The 18,428-nt window shown below is 44.6% G+C and overlaps 1 protein-coding gene and 1 non-coding gene across 2 annotated transcripts; one reads left to right on the top strand and one right to left on the bottom strand.

Moving 5' to 3' along the window:
• Positions 1–482: 482 nt before the first annotated feature.
• Positions 483–1,920, top strand: LOC131254039 (LOB domain-containing protein 21-like). Its single transcript, XM_058255084.1, has one exon. It carries the CDS (start codon positions 1,161–1,163, stop codon positions 1,650–1,652), a length of 492 nt encoding a protein of 163 aa, XP_058111067.1. The 5' UTR covers positions 483–1,160; the 3' UTR covers positions 1,653–1,920.
• Positions 910–983, bottom strand: TRNAI-AAU (transfer RNA isoleucine (anticodon AAU)). The gene has a single exon. It is a non-coding gene; the product is annotated as a tRNA-Ile (tRNA).
• Positions 1,921–18,428: the final 16,508 nt, after the last annotated feature.

Genomic DNA, 18,428 nt, shown 5'->3' with positions numbered 1-18,428 from the left:
AAATTCGTCGGTAAAAATCTTGCCATTACCGACGACTCAAATTTTCGTCGGTAAAAGCCATTTCCGTTGGTCTTTTACCGACGAATTTTTTCGCCAGTAAAACTTTTTACCTACGAAAAAATTGCATTTAGCGACGAATATTTTTCTTGATAAAAGTGGGTTTTCTTATAGTGAATTAGGTTTAACACATATTTTATGAGCTACCATGAAAACATCACACTGATCTAACAAATTTCACAATTTGATGAATGGCCTTAAAAATATACTGTCCAATTCATTTAAAAATAGGTTCAACAAACAATTTAATTCATCGATTTCTCTGGGAGAATCATGGATTGCTTATGATTCTAAAGAAACACTTTTTTTTTTAAAGGAAATCCTAATCAACCACAGCTTGGGAAAAGGATGGCCAGAAACAAAAGGCCAAAATAATGACGGAATTAATCATCCGATCAGTGGTTTTTTTTTTTTTTTTTAGGGGCTACCATGAAATATGCTCTGAACTCAATGGACAGTTCAGATCAATTGACTATTCTCTAACTGTCGCAATGCAACTAGGAACACTATAACTTATACTGCTAGGAGAGCACTGGAGCATTTCTCATGTATGATAATTGATGAACGCCTACATCTCCCTATATGAAAATGAATTTTCAGCTAACTCTACAGAAATAGAGATATCTCTAAAATAAAGTCTAATCTCTCTGAATAAAAATGCAGGGTGAGATTTCTATAGAAAATTTGATTAACAGTCTAAATTTCTTTGAATAAAATGAATGGTCAGACATCTTTATAAAAATAAAGACATCTACATAAAAAATGATGAACGGTCTAGATAGCTCTGCATAAAATAAATAAATAAAAATGATTAGTTATGCATCTTTAAAAAATAGATAAAAAAATTAAAAATGGCCCATGCAGGTCTCGAACCTGCGACCTTGGCGTTATTAGCACCACGCTCTAACCAACTGAGCTAATAGGCCAGCTTATATTTAAGATTTTAAAAGATTATATTTATTATTTTAAACTAAATATCAAAACATTATTTATTATTTATCAATTACTTGTACCACAACATCCATGTAAATAGTCAAAAGACTCAAAACCTTATAAACATCTTCACAAATATAATCATACAACAACTCTCTTCAAGAGATGAGATGAAGAAGGGCCATGGCCCACGATCATCGTCATCTCCTTCGCCATGCGCCGCTTGCAAATTCCTAAAGAGAAGATGCACTCCAGATTGCATCTTCGCCCCTTACTTCCATTCCAATGACACCCAAAAATTTGCCAACGTTCACAAGATCTTTGGAGCCAGCAATGTCGCGAAGCTCCTTAGCGAAGTTCCACCACAGCTACGAGAAGACACCGCGAACTCGTTAGCTTATGAGGCCGAAGCTCGGGTAAGAGATCCAGTCCACGGTTGTGTCGGTGACATCTCCCTCCTACAATGGAAGATGCTCCACCTCCAACATGACCTTGATAATGCCAGAGTCCGTCTCGCTCGATATACTAATCCTCATCCATTTCCATCGTCGTCGTCGTCTTCAGCATCTGTTCCGGTCTTTTACGACTACAACGACATCGATGTCATGGCTCAATTGGGTTCTGCACAACTAGCAAGTGAGAGCATTGAAGATATCCGTTGACTGGGTTCATCATCACGTCACGAGTCAGCGACTCGGCGAGTCTGTGTTAGTACTTTATTTTCTTTAATTTGTTTTTGGTTTTCTACATTAACAAAGAAGGCCGAGTCACTGAGTCAACTCGGTTACATTGGTTTTTCAGCATAACCTCTAGATTGCATTTTCCATGTCATTTTAATCCCATCTCTTCATGTGGAAACACATGTGATGACTTATCATTGTGAAAATTCATGTTCCAAGTTACTTGATGAATGGGCCACGTTTTTTTTAAGTATTAATCGTACGATCTGAATTCCTTGTATAATCCATCTCAGCTGTTGAATGGCTAACGTTCCCAATCCAGGGCTTCTTTTTTTTTGCTTTTTTTGTTTTAAGGGTAGGGCCCATCGATCATGCCATCTCCTATGATAGTTCGTGGCCATCTTAAAATGGTGGTGACTATTCAAAAGTACACATGGCCCAGTTGTAGGGTAATCCATGCCGTCCAAATCACTGATCCCATCGTAAATAGAGCGTAGTAGACGAAAAATTACATGTGTTTTCCCTTGGAATTGGAACTGGTCACTGTTTTACTTTTAACCATCAATACAAATAAGTGGATGGTTAGGATTTCTTGTAGATGAGGTGCACCGCAGATGTGGGGCTCACATGGTGTATATTTATTACATCCAACCTGTCCATGGAATGCGTCCGCTCGATACAAAATTCTGTTGGGCCCCACACATGGAACAATGTGGGAGAGGACGCTAAAGCTTGATTCTAAGGGTGGCCCACCTTTGCTGAAAAATGTCCTGATTTTTTATGATTCTTCATTCAGGGAGATGAAGTGTCTGGACAGTCTGGATTCCGTGAACACAACATAGGCCGCCGAGCAAATCAAGGGTGAGCGTCCCATGTGAACCTGTGCTCTTTGCTGCCGCCACATGAGGTTATGTAGCACGTTAGTGGGTGTTTCCCTGACCGTGGGGCCCACCTCAATGTATTTGTTGTATATCCACGCCATCCATTAGTTTTTTCAGATCATTTTAAGGCCTAGTCTTGAAAATGAAAAGGATCCAAATCTCAAGTGGACCACACCACAGGAAACAGTGGTCGTTAAACGCTCACCATTTAAAAATTCCTACGGCCCACCGCAATGTTTTTTTTCCATCTAACCTGTTGATAAGGTCACGCGGACTTGGATGATTGGAAAACACAAATATCAGCTTGATCCAAAACTTTTGTGGCCCCAACAAGTTTTTAATAGTGAGCATTCAGTCCTCATCGTGTGGTCCACTTGAGATTCAAATCTACTTCATTTTTGGGGCCATTCCTTAAAATGAGGTGTAAAAACTGATGGACGGCGTGGATATAGAACACATACATCAATGTGGGCCCAACGATGAGTGCAACACCCACTAACGAGTTACCCTTATAACACCTAATCCGCTGCCAACATGAGCCCCACAATTTGGATGCCCCATGCATGAGTGAACTATCATAGAAGTCTAGACAGGGAATGAAAGGCTTATACACCAAATTTCAGTGTATAGCCTGCACACAATATCATTAGCAATCCATGCTCATCATTCCTTTGCCGGTTATCATTTGAAAAAACTTTTGTGGGATGTCAATCACAACTACTGTTGTTTGGCATGTGGCCATGTGCACATATGATTAAAAGCAAAGCCCAACTCACCCCATCTTACCATTCACTGAAGTTGTGTATATGCGACTTCCAGATTGTGATGCGTTTGGCTGTTCAATGAGGAATTACGTGATATATATACGTGTGGCTGATTATATGAATGCTATCCTCGAATGCTTCGGTTGTACAGGTGGGCCTGGGGTTCGCCGATCGCAACAGTTGATTAGACGTGCATGAAGTGGATGGACCGTGCCCAAAAAATCACATCTGTTGGTGACCTGGAAATAGTGTTGGGAAAGGAAATGCACTAAGGGTTCCACATTATTGTGAAATAAAAGATAAAGATTAAATGGCTAACCATAGGCCATATCTATTTATTTGTGTGTTCATGTGTGTAGAGAGAGACTCATGCATTTAGTTGTACCACACATGATTGGCATGATTTTTACACTATGACTGAAGTATTTCATAAGGGAAATTGACCGTGCTCACCTCGTAATTTGGGCAAATTACCTAAAAAGCTAGGTCATTCCATATATTACAAGAAGGGCCTTATGACATGCTTCTAAAAATTACTTGGACCAAAATGCCCTTGTCTTCTTTCAGTAATTGCACGGTTTTCTAGGGAAGAAGAAGTTTCGTCGTATTTAATGTCAAGAAAGTGATGTGTACGGAACCCTTTTTTGCGTGCGGGCAAGGACAAAGCTCGTGGGGCCCACATTGATGTACGTGTATAATCCAAGCCACCCATCCTTTTTGCTATGTCATTTTAGGGCTAGGGCCCAGATATCAGCCTAATTCAGAGCTTGCGTGGGTCACATAATAGAAAATAATGGTGACAATGGAACCCACTGTTGAAACTTTTCAGGCTCATTATGATGTTTGTTAGAAGTTGACACTATCCAAGTCAGGACTTTTTTGGGGCCCACGTAGAGCAGGCCGACAAGGTGGACGGAATGGATCATCCCATTGTGGGCCTTAAGCTATGGTACTAATGGTTTAGTAGAAAAGGACGTGAACACATTCAAAACCACAATCCATACAACATGACAACCACGACCCATGTAACATAGCAACTACGACCTATGCAAACCACGACCCAAATGGGCCCACACTGATGTATGTGTATAATCCATTCTGCCCATCCTTTTTGTCATGTCATTTTAAGGCTAGGGCCCAAATATCAGCCCGATCCAGTGCTTTTATGGCCCAGAAAATAGAAAATAATGGTGACTGTTGAAAGTATCCAGGCTCAATGTGATGTTTGTTAGATGTGGACATTGCCCAAGTTAGGACTTTTTGGGCCCACATCGACCTGACCAACAAGGTGGATGGATCGGATCACCCCATTGTGGGCCTTAAACTATGGTACAAATGGTTTGGTAGAAAAGGAATTGAACACGTTGAAAACCACGATCCATACAACATGATAACCATAACCCATTTAACATGGCAACTACAACCCATGCAAACCACGACCCAAATGGGCCGAAGTTGTATGGATTGTAGTTGTCATGTTATATGGGTCTTAGTTGTCCTGCTGGGTCTCAGTTGTATGGATTGCAGTTATCCTGTTATATGGGCTGCAGTCGCAGTTGTCCTGTTATTTAAGTCTTGGTTGTCCTGTTATATGGGTCTCGGTTGTATGAATCACAGTTGTCCTGTTATATAGATCGCAATTATCCTGTTATATGGGTCATGGTCGCTGTTGTCCTGCTATTTGGGTCTTAGTTGTCCTGTTATATGGGTCACAGTTGTCCTGTTATTTTGGTTGCAATTGTCCTATTATATGGGTTATGGTTGTCATATAACCACGAACCATGACAACCACGACCCATATAACAGGACAACTGCGACCCAAATAACAGGACAACTGCGACTGCGACCCATATAACAGGATAACTGCGACCCATATAACTGGACAACTGCGATCCATACAACTGAGACCCATATAACAGGACAACTAAGACCCAAATAAAAGGACAACTGCGACCGCAACCCATATAACAGGATAACTGCGACCCATATAACAGGACAACTGCGATCCATACAACTGAGACCCATATAACAAGACAACTAAGACCTAAATAACAGGACAACTGCGACCGCGACCCATATAACAGGATAACTGCGACCCATATAACAGGACAACTGTGATCCATACAACTGAGACCCATATAACAAGACAACTAAGACCCATATAACAGGACAACTGCGACCCATATAACAGGACAACTAAGACCCAAATAACAGGACAACTGCGACCGTGACCCATATAACATGATAACTGCGACCCATATAACAGGACAACTATGATCCATACAACTGAGACCCATATAAAAGGACAACTAAGACCCAAATAACAGGACAACTGCGACCGCGACCCATATAACTGGATAACTACGACCCATATAACAGGACTACTGCGATCTATACAACTAAGACCCATATAACAGGACAACTAAGACCCATATAACATGACAACTGCGACCGCGACTCATAAAAAAAGATAACTACGACCCATATAACAGGACAACTAAGACCCATATAACATGACAACTGCGACCGCGACTCATATAAAAAGATAACTACGACCCATATAACAACACAACTGCGATCCGTACAACTGAAACCCATATAACAGGACAACTAAGACCCATATAACAAGACAACTGCGACCGCGACCCATATAACAGGATAACTACAACCCATATAACAGGACAACTATGATCCATACAACTGAGACCCATATAACACAAGACAACTAAGACCCATATAACATGACAACTACAATCCATACAACTTCGGCCCATTTGGGTCGTGGTTTGCATGGGACGTAGTTGCCATGTTAAATGGGTTATGGTTGTCATGTTGTATGGATCGTAGTTTTCAACGTGTTCAATTCTTTTTCTACCAAACCATTGGTACCATAGTTTAAGGCCCACAATGGGGTGATCCGATCCATCCACCTTGTCGGCTAGGTCAATGTGGGCCCAGAAAGTCCTAACTTGGGCAATGTCCACATTTAACAAACATCATAGTGAGCCTGGAAACTTTCAACAGTCACCATTATTTTCTATTTTCTGGGCCATAAAAGCACTGGGTCGGGCTAATATTTAGGCCCTAGCCCTAAAATGACATGACAAAAAGGATGGGCGGAATGGATTATACACATACATTAGTGTGGGCCCATTTGGGTCGTGGTTTGCATAGGTCGTAGTTGCTATGTTACATGGGTCGTGGTTGTCATGTTGTATGGATTGTGGTTTTGAATGTGTTCATGTCCTTTTCTACTAAACCATTAATACCATAGCTTAAGGCCCACAATGGGGTGATCCATTCCATCTACCTTGTCGGCCTACTCCGCGTGGGCCCAAAAAAGTCCTAACTTGGGTAGTATCCACTTCTAACAAACATCATAGTGAGCCTAAAAAGTTTCAACAGTGGGTTCCATTGTCACCATTATTTTCTATTATGTGACCCACACAAGCTCTGGATCAGGCTGATATCTGGGCCTTAGCCCTAAAATGACACGGCAAAAAGGATGGGCGGCATGGATTATGCACGTACATCAATGTGGGCCCCACGAGCTTGGTCCTTGCCGCACGCGAAAAAGGGTTCCGTACACATCACTTTCTTGGCATTAAATACGATGTAACTTCTTCTTCCCTGGAAAACCGTACAACTATTGAAACAAGGACAAGGGCATTTTGGTCCAAGTAATTTTCGAAAGCATGTTAGAAGGCCCTTCTTGTAATATATGGAATGATGTAGCTTTCTATGTAATTTGCCCAAACTTCGAGGCAAGTATGGTCAATTTCCCATTTCATAATGGTAACGGTGGTCATACGTAACCATAATCACCGTCATTGTTATAGTTATGATACGGGCTATGATGGATTTTACTTCTTTTTTTTAGTACTAAAAAATAAATAAATAAATAAATAAATAAATAAGTGCTTAGGAAGACTTGTATCAGCTTATCAAAGTCATCACTGGTCCTTTTTTTTATATATGATGATTTTCACTGTTGCTTTTATGTAACGGTTATTGCAGTACATCGTGAATATAAACTGACTTGCTCTAGTTGTATGAATAAATGAATTAACGGTTCAGATTGAGAATAAGTCATTAGTGTTTGTCTAAGAGGTTTTGTGATGTAGACATGTTGCTAACATGCCCACGATGGAAGCGGATTGCGTATTGAGTTACTCAGTGCGTTAGGCGTACTAAGTAAACTTTATGGGGTCCACCGTGATTTACATATTTTATCTACTCTATTCATCCATTTTAATAGATAATTTGAGGGCTTGAAGCCAAATTTAAAGTATATCCAAATCTCAAGTGGACCTCACCACGGGAAACGATGTGAATTGAAATTCTACCACTTAAAATTTCTTGGGTAGAGTTGGGCATATCGGACCCAATCCGCCCTGATCCGACCCAATTCGCACTAAACTGATGGCCTGGATAGGTCAGGTTCAGGCTGGATCAAGCAAATCCGACCATTAATCGAATCGAGTTCGGGTCTAATTCAATTCAGACCGGACCGATCTGAAAGCCGATTCATATGGATCCGATCCGATCCGGATATGATTCAATCTGGTTATATGAGAAATAAAGGGATAGGTAAAACCAATTCCCAAGAAAAGGTGTGAGACCCGTATCCTTGCCCGTACCGTTTCGTGGGCTTCCGTAGTCCTCCCGGTCGAATTCCGGGGACCCCCGACTATTATCGGCATTTGCACGTGACCCTAAGTTGTATCTCGTATTCCAGAGTTGGATCGACCCGAGACTTGTACCCTAGCGACAGCGCCATCGCCAAGGTTCCGATGCCGCGTCTTGTACGCCGAGGTGATACCCAGGCCAAGAGATGTGGGCCCGCATTCAGTTCGAGGAAAATGCCGCATATTGCGAATACTGAGAAAATATCTACAACACATCACATTAATCCATCAATTAATGTCAAGTACACAACTTTACCTAGCTCATCACACTTCCATTCCCCAAGTCAACTCTCTCTTACATAACCCATACTCATCTCATTCATTTCCTACCACAAGGCAACAAGCACCATGCCCTCTCATCCCATCACTCCATCTCACCACTCCTCTCCCTCTCTCTCATATTCTCACTCCATTCCATGCTACTAAAGAGAGGAATCATCCAAGCTTCCCATGAGAGAGCTAGTGTGGCCCACCTTCCTACCTCCCATCTCCACCATGCAAAGTTCATCTAAACTGTTGGAATCGTTTCCTTGGAGCTCTAGAGGCTATAGGCGGAAGAAGGAAGAAGAGATCAAAGGTGGGTGATTCTATGATTTCTACCATTGATTTGATGATTTGAGGGCCCACTTGTGGTGGGACCCATCTTAATGTATGCATTGTTGAAGAGTGACCGATAGTGGCGGGGTCCCTTCGTTATTCCGATCTCTCTCTCTCTCTCTATTTTTTGTAATGGAGTGTGTCCCACTTGATCCTTGTCATCCACCTACGTGGGACCCACTTGATGGATGTGTTAGATCTGCACCATTCAGCCTCTTACTAGGTCTGAACGGAGAGGGAAATGCAAATATCAGCTTAATACAAAGTAGGTGGGCCACACGTGTGGACCCACCTGATGTATGCATCTATCCATGCCATCCAGCCCTCACGTGGGACCCACCACTGATGTATATGTTTTATACCCACGCCATTCATCTGCATATCTAAACCGTCCATCTGCTGGACGCTGGGCCAGTAGCAAGGCTGCTGCAGTGGGGCCCTGACATATATGTTTCTCCATGTTGTCCATCTGTTTTGGCAGCTGTGGGCCACGTGCCATGTGGAGCACACCTTGATGAATTTATTCTACATCCACTATCCATCAGTCCAAGGCAAGTGGGACCGACCTTAATGTATGTATGATGTATCTAGGCCGTCCATCTGCTGGACGACCAGCAGTTAAAGCTGGTGTTAACATCAGCTTGTTCTGTGGGCCACACCGTGATGTATTTGTGTCATCCACACCGTCCAGATGTGCTGGACGGTGCTGGACTATTTGGACGGTACTGCCAGGACCCACCTTGATGTATTTATTCTATAATCCACACCGTCCGTCCAGATTGGATGTTGGACGGTGGATTAAATTATAATATGTGTGTGTGTGTGTGTGTGTGGTATATATATGTATATGTGGTGGGCCTTACATGGGACACCACCATGATGTATTTATTCCATCCACACCGTCCAGATTGTGCTGGACGATGCTGGACAATGTTTGGACAATGCTGATCATCATTAGTGGGCCATATGCCCCATGGAATGATAGTGCACAGTGATACACATGTTACACCTACAACCATTGAAATGATTTTTGGTGTGGTCCAAGTCCACTTGAGGCCCATTGGTGCGGCCCATCCATGAGGCCCATCATGATGTATATTTGAGGCCCATGTGATAGGGCCCACCTGCCTTGTATTTGAGGCCCTGTGATAGGACCCACCTGCCTTGTATTTAAGGCCATATGATGGGGCCCACCTGCTTGAATCTGAGGCCTATTGTGATGTATTCAAGGCCTATGGGCAAGGCCCATTGTGATATGTATGAGGCCCGTTGGCGTGGCCCATTTGATGCATATGAGACCCATGCATAAGGCCCACATGTTATGTATTTGCGGCCCATGTGCAGGGCCCACCTGTTGGGTATATGAGGCCCATTAATGCGGCCCACTTGATGTGCATGAGGCCCATTAGTGCGGCCCATTAATGCAGTCCACTTGATGTGTATGAGGCCCATTAGTGCGGCCCATTAATGCAACCCACTTGATGTGTATGAGGCCCATTAGTGCAGCCCATTGATGCAGCCCACTTAATGTGTATGAGGCCCATTAGTGAGGCCCATTGATGCAGCCCACTTAATGTGTATGAGGCCCATGTGCAGGGTCCACCTGTGATGTATATTAGGCCCATGTGTAGGGCCCACCCATTGTGTATTAAGGCCCATAGGTTGTAGCTCATTGTGATGTATTTCCAACCCAGATGGCAAGGCCCAATGTTATGTATGAGAGGCCCATCGTTGTGGCCCATTGTGATGTATTCGAGGCCCATGGGCAAGGCTTGATGTGATGTATTTATGGCCCATGTGCTAAGGCCCATTATGATGTATATGCGGCCCATGAGTGAGGCCCATAGTGATGTGTATTAGGTCCTTATATAAGGTCATGGGCCCACTATATGTTTGGCTCTATGTGGGCCACCCCTTGGGACAAATGATGGTTAAAAGTCCACATTAATGGACAATGATGGTGAAATTTTCACATTGTGACCTTCCCCCAGGCCCTTTATTAGGCCGATTATCGAGGCCGATTCCGATTCCGATTTCGATTGTCGAGGCCGATTCCGATTGTCGAGGCCAATTCCGATTGTTGAGGCCGATTTTGATTTTCGAGGCCAATTTTGATTTTCGAGGCCGATTTCGATTATCGAGGCCAATTCTGATTGTCGAGGCAGATTGTCGAGGCCGATTCCAATTATCGAGGCTGATACCGATTGTATAAACTGATTATCGATGCCAATTGTCGATACCGATTATGAGTATGTGACAGCATAGCATCATGTACATGCCCATACGCATCATCTGCATGTTTATTATGAGATGTGGTTAACCATTGCATATGTCATTGGGCAGGTTGTTATGAGACCCCCTGATAGGCGAAGATTGTCTCACATGAGCGCATGGTTTGATGCGTGACTAGATTGTATGACTCATACATTGTGTGTTGTGATTACTGTACGCCCTAGTGACATCAGGGTCGTAGCCTCCACAGACATGTCGTGGATTGCTAGATGGAACATTGAAATTATTTGGTTCGAGCATATGGGCACTTTGCATGTCTATATATAGTTGAAAGTCCCTAAACCTCCATGGCCAGGAGAGGCCCCAACGTCTAGACTGAGTAGATACATGAGCGCTCGAGTGCCGAATACCAGTAGGCCGCGTCTTCCACTATGTTGTAGTCAGTTGGGAAGGGGTGTGGCCTTTTCTGCCCGATTTGTAGTAGACAAAACTAGGCTGAGTTTGACCAGCTCATAAATGGGTCCGCTATCGATGTGTCAGGTAGGTATTGGCTTACTACTGATCAGGCGGATAATGAAGTCTCTTCCACTCACCTGGTTGCGTGCGATGGGGCGGTAATATGGTTTGGAGTGTACTAGACCCCGGTGATGATCTCAGAGATGTACAGTACTGATTTGTGGAGCGGGAATTGCATACTTAGCATTTTACTCATTCATTCATTCATTCACTGTCCACTCGGGCTGGTGGTGCGCAACTATTTTTTACGCGTACCTTTGCAATGGCCAAGATTTCGATTGGGGCACACGACTAACCTAAGATCAGGAGTCTACTACATTGGGTCTGGCTATTCAAATTTAGGTAAGGGACTGGTTTTGATAGAAGTCCCTTGTCATGGACCACATAGCCTGTGATACTACGTACTATCATCCCGACTTCACTCCAGCTTGGTCATTTCATTCGCACTGCATATTGTATTGCATCCGCAGCATTTAGCGTTTTGGGGTTGCCATGTTTTTACATTGATATGGTTGTTAGCATTCATGCCTTGCATCGCATAGCCTTAGTACGGATGATGGTACTCATGGACTCACCAGTATATTTCCGTTTACTCTGATATCGTATCATTCATGATCTTGTCAGTACTTTCGCTTATTTTGATATTATATGATTTATGGCATTGTATTGCATACTTGGCACTTAACTTGTGCACACACTTTCACCACCTTCTAAGCTTTCTATAAGCTTATACACGATAGATGCGTACAGGTAGTGTTATGTTACAATAGCGTTGAGCTTGGAGCGTGCAACGGACTTTTGGAGCTTTGATTTTTGACATATGTATTTCCCTTTTAGCACTGTATTTAATATTTATATTAGTGGATATGTGATGATGATGTTCCCTTTGTGAATTAGGTAAACTTGTGGTTATGCTTATTTCGAGTTAAATGTACATTGGAAAATCCTCCTTGTAGGATCACAGGATCGAAATCTAGAATATGGGCACTAGGAGCCGAGAATGTGGTACTATGGAGGCTGTTGACACCGGATTTGGCAATCAAAAATTTTGTAAGCCCGATTTCCGGGTCTGAGGCGTGACAGAAGTTGGTATTAGAGCATAATTTGAGAATACCTGAAGATAACATCATATATCTGCTAATAGCTACCATTCACTCTATGATTATTAAGAACTTAGAATGGTTAGATCCCCGAGTTCAAATAACTTAGAGATTTTCTGACATAACTCCGTACCATTGAGATTATAAGGCTGCATAGTATTCCAGTTTTGATCGTTTCTGATTCGAGATCCGAGGATCAGTAGGGTTATCATAGTGTTGATAAGGCGTCCTGAGAGCGGGAGGCTGAGATTCGCGAGCGTTATTCTCATCTCTTCGATGTTTGATTATGCCCAGTTTTGTATCTCTGATGCCATGTTTCCTCATTCTTTTGACTTTTTCATATAGTGCAAATTTTGAGAATGAAATTTTTATTAGGAGGGGAGAGCTGTGAGACTCGTATCCTAGCCCGTACTGTTCCATAGGCTTCCGTGGTCCTCCCGGTTGAATTCCGGCGACCTGCGATCTGTTATTGGCGTTTGTGCGCAACCCTAAGTCGTATCTCATATTCCAGAGTCTATTCGACCAGAGTCTGTTCAACCCTAGACTTGTACCATAGAGACAATGTCGTCGCTGCGATTCCGATGTGCGTCTTGCGCGCCGAGGCGATACCCAGGACAGGAGATGTGGGCCCATGTTCAGTTAGAGAAAAACGCCACACATTGCAAATACTGAGGGAATCTCTACAACACAATACATCAATCTATCAATTAATGTCAAGTACACAACCTTACCTAGCCCATCCCTCTCCTATTCCTTAAGTCAACTCTCTCTTACACAACCTATACACATCCCATTCATTTCTTACCACAAGCCAACAAGCACCATGCCCTCTCATCCCATCACTCCATCTCACCACTCCTCTCTCTCTCTCATTTTCTCACTCCATCCATGCTACCAAAGAGAGGAATCGTCCAAGCTTCCCATGAGAGAGCTAATGTAGCCCACCTTCCTACCTCCCATCTCTACCATCCAAAGTCCATCTAAACAGTTGGAATCATTTCCATGGAGTCTAGAGGCTATAGGCGAAAGAAGGAAGAAGAGATCAAAGGTGGGTGATTCTATGATTTCCACCGTTGATTTGATGATTTGAGGGCCCACTTATGGTGGGACCCATCTTAATGTATGCATTGTTTAAGATGGACCCATAGTGGCGGGGTCCCTCCGCTATTCCGTTCTCTCTCTCTCTCTCTATTTTTTTTTATGGAGTGTGTCCCACTTGATCCTTGTCGTCCACCTTCGTGGGACCCACCTGATGGATGTGTTGGATCTGCACCGTTCAGCCTGTTACCAGGTCTGGACGGAAAGGAAAATGCAAATTTTAGCTTGATACAAAGTAGGTGGGCCACACGTGTGGATCCACCTGATGTATGCGATCTATCCATGCCATCCAGCCCTCACGTGGGACCCACCACTGATGTATATGTTTTATACCCACGTCGTTCATTTGTATATACAAACTGTCCATCTGCTGGACACTGAGCCGGCAGCCCAGGCATCCAACAGCAAGGCTGCTGCAATAGGGCCCTAACGTATATGTTTCTCCATGCTATCCATCTGTTTTGGCAATTGTGGGTCACGTGCCATGTGGGGCCCACCTTGATGAACTTATTCTACATCCACTCTATCCATCAGTCCAGGGCAGGTGGGACCCACCTTAATGTATGTATGATGTATCTGGGTCGTCCATCTGCTGGACGGCCAGCAGCTAAAGCTAGTGGTAACGTCAGCTTGTTTGGTGGGCCACACCGTGATGTATTTGTGTCATCCACACCGTCCAGATGTGCTGGACGGTGCTGGACTATTTGGACGGTACTACCAGGACCCACCTTGATGTATTTATTCTATCATCCACACCGTACGTCCAAATTGGATGTTGGACGGTGGATGATATATTAATATATATATGGTATATATATGTATATGTGGTGGGCCTCACGTGGGACACCACCATGATGTATTTATTCCATCCACATCGTCCAGATTGTGCTGGACGGTGCTGGACAATGTTTGGACAGTGTTGATCATCATTAGTGGGCCATGTGCCCCATGGAATGATAGTGTACAGTGATACACATGTTACACCTACAACCATTGAAATGATTTTTGGCGTGGTCCAAGTCCACTTGAGGCCCATTGGTGCGGCCCATCCTGAGGCCCATCATGATGTATATTTGAGGCCCATGTGATAGGGCCCACCTACCTTGTAATTGAGGTCCATGTGATAGGGCCCACCTGCCTTGTGTTTGAAGCACATTGATAGGGCCCACATACCTTGTATTTAAGGCCCATATGATGGGGCCCACCTACTTGAATCTGAGGCCCATGGGCAAGGCCCATTGTGATGTATTCAAGGCCTATGGGCAAGGCCTATTGTGATGTATTCATGGCCTATGGGCAAGGCTCATTGTGATATGTATGAGGCCTGTTGGCGTGGCCCATTTGATGCATATGAGACCCATGCGTAGGGCCCACATGTTATGTATTTGAGACCCATGTGTAAGGCCCACCTGTTGTGTATATGAGGCCCATTAATGCGGTCCACTTAATGTGTATGAGGCCCATTAGTGCGGCCCATTAATGTGGTCCACTTGATGTGTATGTGGCCCATTAGTGCGGCCCATTGATGCAACCCACTTGATGTATATGAGGCCCTTTAGTGTGGCCCATTGATGCAACCCACTTAATGTGTATGAGGCCCATTAGTGCAGCTCATTGATGTAACCCACTTGATGTGTATGAGGCCCATTAGTGCGGCCCATTGATGCAGCCCACTTAATGTGTATGAGGCCCATGTGCAAGGCCCACCTGTGATGTATATTTGGCCCATGTGTAGGGCCCACCAGTTGTGTATTAAGGCCCATGGGTTGTGGCCCATTGTGATGTATTTTCAACCTAGATGGCAAGGCCTGATGTAAGGCACGTATCCTAGACTGTACCATTTCGTAGGCTTCCGTGGTCCTCCGGTCGAATTCTAACGACCCGCAATCTATTACCAGCATTTACGCGCGATCCCGAGTCGTGTCTTGTATATCAGAGTCAGCTCGACTCGAAACTTGTACCATTGCGACCGCGCCGTCGCTGCGGTTCCGACACCGCATATTACGCACTAAGGCGATACTCAGGCCAGGAGATGCGGGCACGTGATCAGTTCGAGAAAACGCCACACATTTGTAATCCCAAGAGAATCTCTACAATATGTTAAATCAATCCAATCAATCAATCAAAGTAAAACTCATCACTCCATCCCATCTCCAAGTACACAAGCCATTCCCCAAGTCAACTCTCTCTTACATGTCAAGTATATGCCCATCTCCCATCACTCACTCCCCATCACTCCATCACTCACACCCATCCCTCTCTCTCTTACAACATCTCTCTCTCTCTCATTCTCTCTCATTCCCCAAGCAACTCCAACGTCTCAATCCCTCCATGAGAGAAAGCTTGGTGTGGCCCACCTCCTAGCTCCCATCTCCGTTATCTAAAGATCATCTCAACCGTTGAAAATGCGCCCTTGGAGCTCTAGATCACATCGGTGTAAGGAAGAGTCCAAGATCTAATGGTGGGTGATCTAACCGTTGATGTTGTTATTTGAGGGCCCACATAGGGTGTGACCCATCTTGATGTATGCATTGTATAGGGAGGGCCCATAGTGGCGGGGTCCCTCCCCTTCACCAATCTCTCTCTCTCTCTTTCCTTCCCTCTCTCTTTTACTTTGTGTATGATGGCCCACCTTGATGTATGATCCATGCCCTCCAACCAAGTGGACCAAACCGAATGCCCACCCACGTGGACCCCACCTATCCCAGCTGTCCGATCTCAAACAGACTTGGATGGAGGGAACTCACAAATATCAGCCCTATTAGAGCTGTTGGTGGGCCACACGTGTGGACCCACCTATAGTATGGGTTTTATCCATGCCACCACCGTCTAGTCCCTGGACGGTGGGACAGAACTTGATGTAAGCCTTATCCCCACCATCCATTGCTTGGACGTGGGGCTTCCTTGATGAGTGTGTGGATCCACACCATCCATGGGGCCCACATAATATGTGTTTTATCCCTACCGTCCATATCACTGAACGGTGGGCCCACCACTGATATATGTGTTGCATCCCTCCTGGATGCTGGTACAAAAATAAAATAAAATAATATAAAATATCAGTTTGGTTCAAAAACGGGTGGGCCACACAGACGTGGACCCACCTTGATGGATTGTATTCCTTCACCATCTGTCCAGTTGAAGGAATGAGGTAGATTCAGATATCAGGTGGAGCACACCACCCTCCAAATCATGGGCCACCTTGATGATGGTCATCCGGACCGTCCAGCCCGTATGAAGAGAAAACACAAATAGGAGCTTGATCCAATGTGGGGCCCACCATCTTGACGTGTTACATCAGCTGTGGGACCCACCTGACAACTATGTATCATCCAAGTCGACCGTTCACTGGCCTGAATGAAATGAAAACACAGATATCAGCTTGGTACAAGCTGGTGGGCCACACGTGTGGACCCACCAGATGTACGTATTTCATCCATTTCACCCACCGTCTAGTCCCTGGACGGTGGGGACCCATTAATGTTTTATCTATGCCGTTCATCCTGATTATGTGGGACCCACCTTTCGTGTATGTGTTACATACACGTCGTCCGTGGATCCCATTCACGTGGCCCCCTCTCAGGTGATGTGTGGTTTTGATCCACACCGTCTAAATCATGGGACCCACCTTGCTTGTGTTCTAATATCCACACCGTCCATGTCTGGACAGTGCAGAGAGATTTGCCATGATCTATGTATTTTATACTCTATCCATCCATTTTCATGGTGTAGGGCCCACCCACACATGTGGCATGTGTGGGGGTGGGACCCAACTTGATGTATTTATTTTATATCCACAATGTCCATACATGGATGTGCTGTGGGACCCCACCATTATATATGTGTTTTATTCAATAGTTCGTCCGTCCTGGATGGGTGGGGCCCACACTGATGTGTCTTGTATCCCCACCGTTCATTTGGATGGTGCTGAGTAAGGCCCACCTTGATGGCATATGTATATTCACACCATCCATGCCTTTGACAGTGGTAGGGACCACCATGATGCATGTCTTATCCCTACTATCCGTCCATGGAATGCACCATGGTGTATCTGTCTTATCCTCACTGTGATGCAAGTATTGTATATCTATGCTGCCCATTGATGCAGCGCCCACTTGGCATTTATGAGGCCCATTGGTGCGACCTGTTGGTGCGGCCTGATTTGATTGAGGCACACATGATGCGGCCCGATTTGATGTATTCAGGGCCCATGTATTTCGACCCATTTGATGTATATGAGGCCTATTGGTGTGGCCAGTTGATGTGGCCTATTTGATGTATATGCGGCCCGTTAATGCAGCCCACTTGATGTGCATATAGACCCATATGATGCGGCCCATTGTGATGTATATTAGGCCCATGGAACGTGGCCCATTGTGATGTATTCGAGGTCCATCTAATGCGGCCCACTGTGACGTGTATTAGCACCACGTAATGCGGCCTATAGTGATGTATATGCGGCACGAATCAGAGGCCCATTATGATGTATTCGTGGCCCATTTGGCGAGGCCCACATTGATGTATATATGGCCTACGTGAGGAAGCCCACCGCGATGCGTTCGTGACCTTTGGCGAGGCCCGACGTGATGTATGTGAGGGGCCAATGTGATGTATATGAGGCCCAAGTGTAGGGCCCACCTGTTATGTATTTGAAGCCCATATGATGAGGGGCCAATGTGATGTGTACGATGCCTAAGTGCAAGGCCCAACTCTTGTGTATTTGAGGGCCGTGTGATGAGGGGCCAATGTGATGTATTTGAGACCCAGGTGCAGGGCCCATCAGTTGTATATTCAAGTCCTGTTGAGATATGTGACTTTGCCATGATGTATGTAATGATGTTTATGTGAGCCACTCCTTGGGAGCAATGTTGGTTAAATGCTC

The sequence above is a fragment of the Magnolia sinica genome, chromosome 8 (assembly GCF_029962835.1).
Source record: "Magnolia sinica isolate HGM2019 chromosome 8, MsV1, whole genome shotgun sequence".
NCBI classification, from domain to species: Eukaryota; Viridiplantae; Streptophyta; class Magnoliopsida; order Magnoliales; family Magnoliaceae; genus Magnolia; species Magnolia sinica.
This window is presented reverse-complemented; position numbering and strand designations above follow the sequence as displayed.